Source organism: Centruroides sculpturatus, unplaced genomic scaffold (genome assembly GCF_000671375.1).
Source record: "Centruroides sculpturatus isolate CEXI.00-Female unplaced genomic scaffold, Cexi_2.0 scaffold4724, whole genome shotgun sequence".
NCBI lineage: Eukaryota > Metazoa > Arthropoda > Arachnida > Scorpiones > Buthidae > Centruroides > Centruroides sculpturatus.
Genome location: NW_019388810.1, coordinates 196 through 5,940, shown reverse-complemented (window position 1 = coordinate 5,940; position 5,745 = coordinate 196). Strand labels below are relative to the sequence as shown.

Below are 5,745 nucleotides of genomic sequence, written 5' to 3'. Positions count from 1 at the left end.
TAAATAAATATGTTTATTTTACTAATATGCTTGACTTATAAATATCTATTTTTATTATTTTAGACGATTCAGTTCAAAGTTAACTAATAACAAACAGTGGATAAAAGAAAGGAGTCATGAATCATATGCAAAAAATTATTCAATTGTTTATCCTCATGATGAACCATTAGCATCTCGTAATATGAGAAAAGATCCATTTCATGAGGTATAATATTTTTCTTTGTTTTACTTACAATATTACACAGCAAAGCAACCCCAAATTATAAATTAAGCAAATGATAAACCCAGAATTAATCAAAATTACTTTATATATTTAATTAAACATCAAACTTATAATTCAAATATAATTTTTATTAGGAATTATTAAATAATGGATGCATATTTCAAGAAAGACTTGGATGGGAAAGACCAGGTTGGTTTACAAGAGAGAGTGTAGCTCCAGTAAGTTTTAAAACCTAAAATTTATTTAATCTTTATTATCGTAAAATATTTTTTCAATACAATGAAATACAATAAAATGAAAATGCATATGATAAAAATCTGTTTATTAATTTTCTGTTTCTGTTCCTTTTTATTAATTTTTTAACTTTGTATTTAAATTCTGATTATTATTTTGAGTGTATTATTTTTATTTGAAATGTTTCAATCAATTTATTGAAAAATCAAGTTCTTCTAACCTTATTTTCAGATATTAATGAATACATGCTGAAAATTTATAAACAGTAATGAACATTGCTAAAATTTTTGTTTGGTTTAATATTTGAGCACTATTTTAATAATCAAATATAATAAATGAAAGAAAGTAAATTTTTTTATTTTAATTCAATATGGTTATTTCAGTCAAAAAATTCAAAATATCTCCTTTATTACTGGTACATTAAAAATTGATTGTTTTTAATGAAAACCCTTAAAAGTAATTTCAATTAGGTATTGTTAAAATAATACTAACTCTTGAAAACAAATTAGATATGTCTAACTTACAAAGATTACAATAGAGTAAGTGTTTAACAAATATTTCTAAAATTTTTTCTTTTACTTTTAAATGAATTTATAATTAAATAAATTTTTGGTGAGATTATATAAAATATATTTTTTTCATTTTATAACTGCATAGAATTTGATTTTGGTTTACATTAATTAATATATATAAGTTTGGAATTGTTATATTAGAAATCATAAATACAATTTTTCATCTTTGAAAGTTTGTTTTCTTTGTAGAGTTAAGTCTTCAGACAGATTTTTTTCATATATTTTTACTTCAGTATTTTTCACTTGTTAAATAATTTTTATTTGATTTAAATGAACAAGAAGTACCTATAAAATATTCAAACAACTAATTGAAGCTTGAATTAGTTATAGCTACCATTAGTTATAATCTATTAATATATCATGAAAGAAGTATAATTTAGCTTTTAGTAAATATTTTTTAAATAATATATTTATTGCACAGTTTGGACAGATGTTAAAAGATGTTTTCAGTTAATATACTGAATAGTAAAATTATTTTAACTTTAATATAGGACATTTATGAATATATGCTAAAAATCCATAAATAGCAATAAATACTGTTAAAACTGTTGCTTGGTTTATTTGTCATATGATATGATATATGATGATGATCAATTTGAATCTATTAGTTTATTAATAGTTTAAATTTTATGGTTGCAACTTTTCCATCAGTAAGAACTAATTGAAATATCCCTGATTAGATCTATTTCTATTCATTTATTAATGGATTAATCCATATTAAATGAATAAAAATTTCAGCTTTATACTTTTGAGCATGATTAAATGAGCAAGAAATTGTGTTTATTTTCTGTTTCTGTTTATTCAGTTGTCAAATCTAGAACGTAAACAGCAAATCAAAAGATACAAGGCTAAGGCTGATGAGTCTTGTAATATTTCATTTGTTATTTTTTTTCTGGGACAATCTTGATTTGGGGCTGTCTATATAGAATATGATCATTAATACCAGAAGGTAAATTCTGATGATGATTGATAACAGTGGGGAGGGGGGTGGTTCCATGAAGATAGTGTCAGCACTATTTCACATTTTTATTTTCATAGCTGTCATGCTTTTGATGATCTTCATAAAAGACCTGCAAAATCTTTGGTTTGATGTTAAAAGAGCACAAAATATTTGCATCTATATGCCACATTCTTCTCTCACAGCTGAAGGAAAGGGCCATGTGACTACCAATACAAATTTCCTTGAAGCATGCAGAAGCTTCTCTGCAATAGCTTACTCTAATCAAGTATTTTTAGAGCCACAATAATATAATTGTAAGAATGTCATTTTTTTTTTTGGACCTCTTTATGTTGAGTTTTTGTCATAGGATGACAAGTTAAGCATCTCAATAGAACTAACAACTTCCTTATAATGCATATTTCCCATTTATTTAGTCAGTACTTAGAAAGAGCAAGTATTACTGCAAGTATTATTACATATAAAAAAATATATAAAAATACATTTATAATCATAGGCTTCANATTGAAAAATCAAATTCTTCTAACCTTATTTTCAGATATTAATGAATACATGCTGAAAATTTATAAACAGTAATGAACATTGCTAAAATTTTTGTTTGGTTTAATATTTGAGCACTATTTTAATAATCAAATATAATAAATGAAAGAAAGTAAATTTTTTTATTTTAATTCAATATGGTTATTTCAGTCAAAAAATTCAAAATATCTCCTTTATTACTGGTACATTAAAAATTGATTGTTTTTAATGAAAACCCTTAAAAGTAATTTCAATTAGGTATTGTTAAAATAATACTAACTCTTGAAAACAAATTAGATATGTCTAACTTACAAAGATTACAATAGAGTAAGTGTTTAACAAATATTTCTAAAATTTTTTCTTTTACTTTTAAATGAATTTATAATTAAATAAATTTTTGGTGAGATTATATAAAATATATTTTTTTCATTTTATAACTGCATAGAATTTGATTTTGGTTTACATTAATTAATATATATAAGTTTGGAATTGTTATATTAGAAATCATAAATACAATTTTTCATCTTTGAAAGTTTGTTTTCTTTGTAGATTTAAGTCTTCAGACAGATTTTTTTCATATATTTTTACTTCAGTATTTTTCACTTGTTAAATAATTTTTATTTGATTTAAATGAACAAGAAGTACCTATAAAATATTCAAACAACTAATTGAAGCTTGAATTAGTTATAGCTACCATTAGTTATAATCTATTAATATATCATGAAAGAAGTATAATTTAGCTTTTAGTAAATATTTTTTAAATAATATATTTATTGCACAGTTTGGACAGATGTTAAAAGATGTTTTCAGTTAATATACTGAATAGTAAAATTATTTTAACTTTAATATAGGACATTTATGAATATATGCTAAAAATCCATAAATAGCAATAAATACTGTTAAAACTGTTGCTTGGTTTATTTGTCATATGATATGATATATGATGATGATCAATTTGAATCTATTAGTTTATTAATAGTTTAAATTTTATGGTTGCAACTTTTCCATCAGTAAGAACTAATTGAAATATCCCTGATTAGATCTATTTCTATTCATTTATTAATGGATTAATCCATATTAAATGAATAAAAATTTCAGCTTTATACTTTTGAGCATGATTAAATGAGCAAGAAATTGTGTTTATTTTCTGTTTCTGTTTATTCAGTTGTCAAATCTAGAATGTAAACAGCAAATCAAAAGATACAAGGCTAAGGCTGATGAGTCTTGTAATATTTCATTTGTTATTTTTTTTCTGGGACAATCTTGATTTGGGGCTGTCTATATAGAATATGATCATTAATACCAGAAGGTAAATTCTGATGATGATTGATAACAGTGGGGAGGGGGGTGGTTCCATGAAGATAGTGTCAGCACTATTTCACATTTTTATTTTCATAGCTGTCATGCTTTTGATGATCTTCATAAAAGACCTGCAAAATCTTTGGTTTGATGTTAAAAGAGCACAAAATATTTGCATCTATATGCCACATTCTTCTCTCACAGCTGAAGGAAAGGGCCATGTGACTACCAATACAAATTTCCTTGAAGCATGCAGAAGCTTCTCTGCAATAGCTTACTCTAATCAAGTATTTTTAGAGCCACAATAATATAATTGTAAGAATGTCATTTTTTTTTTTGGACCTCTTTATGTTGAGTTTTTGTCATAGGATGACAAGTTAAGCATCTCAATAGAACTAACAACTTCCTTATAATGCATATTTCCCATTTATTTAGTCAGTACTTAGAAAGAGCAAGTATTACTGCAAGTATTATTACATATAAAAAAATATATAAAAATACATTTATAATCATAGGCTTCAAAATCCACAGTTACATTCTGTAGCATATTACTGTATTTTCATTCTATTATTATTGTATTATATTTTATAATAATGCACATTTTTATCAGCAACAGAGTAAAAATGATTATTTTATAGAAATTTAAAAGGTTTAAATAATATGTATTTATTTTACAGATATCTCAAATTAGAATTCTGAATAAATTGATTAAAATTATTTTTTTAAATGATTAAATCTATGAATTTAATGAAATATTTTTTACAGTTAAAGAAATATGATTATTATGGAAGTTATGGAAATAAAAGGCATGAAAATTATGCCTATGAAGAGAAATTAAGGCAAGATTATGCATTTGTATTCCCAAAACATCATGATGATGTAATTACAACTATTTTATTAAATTCTAATATTATTAAATGATTTAATATTATAGATATTGCCTTTAATTTTTTAATTTATTTTAATTTTTCATCAAATAAGTTTTCTGTATTAAACTGTATTTAATAAATGAAAATATATTTTTTATATTTTTTCATTTATTGAATGAAAATATATAAAAACACACAAATACATATATATGTACAAGACCACTGAATAATTCAAAAAAATATGTATCCTGCAAAAAGCTCATTAAACTGAAAAAGTTAGACTTCAAGGAACCACAAGACAAAGCTACTGAGTTTATTATAAATAGCACTACAATTAATGAAAATGGGATCAGTTTTATTTTCTTAAATATAGTTCCCATTTAAGAAAATGATTGGAAAAAGACATAGATTGGCAATGAATGTCTTGGTTGTAGAGAAAATGTGGCTGTATTTAACATGTCTTACTTTGGAAAATTTTATTTAATGGGACCAGATGCACAGAAAGCAGCAGATTGGATATTTACATAATTCTCCCATTTTCACTGAGTGTAGTGCCATTTATGATAAAAACTGATACCACCATCTTGTGGCCCCCTTGAAGTCTAATAATTCTTTTTGCAAGCTACATATTTTTCCAAGTTATTTCAGTGGATTGATAAAAATGGATCACTCTGTACGTATATATGTTTGAAATTTGTTTCAATATGTAATGTTTGAAGAATTTTTCAAACAAGTGTTTATTTGAAAATAAATTGAACTAGCAAAAGTACTTGTAAATTTTGTTAACTTTCTATAGTACATTTCTGCTAGCTATTAAAATTTTAACACAAAAAGATGGTTTTTTTACTTTATTTGTATGGTAATTTGAAATACATTTATAAATACATTTTTAATTGATTTTCTAATTGTCCTAAAATGCTTTTAACGATTAGAAAAAGTGACAATTAGGAAATTAATTCAAATCAGTTATTACTTATATCAATACTTATACATTATACAGATTAGCCAAAAAGTCTGCTATTTATTATATTACTTGTATTATGTGTGTTATTATTCCTTATTTAGTCACTT

General features: G+C 23.9%; 1 protein-coding gene across 1 annotated transcript; it reads left to right on the top strand.

Annotated features, from left to right (window-relative positions):
• The first annotated feature begins 57 nt into the window (after positions 1-57).
• On the top strand, positions 58-5,369 carry LOC111617079 (sarcosine dehydrogenase, mitochondrial-like). The gene is made up of 4 exons (XM_023358415.1): positions 58-205; positions 358-441; positions 4,571-4,684; positions 5,083-5,369. The coding sequence occupies exons 1-4, from the start codon at positions 182-184 to the stop codon at positions 5,200-5,202; spliced, it is 342 nt and encodes a 113-aa protein (XP_023214183.1). The 5' UTR covers positions 58-181; the 3' UTR covers positions 5,203-5,369.
• Positions 5,370-5,745: the final 376 nt, after the last annotated feature.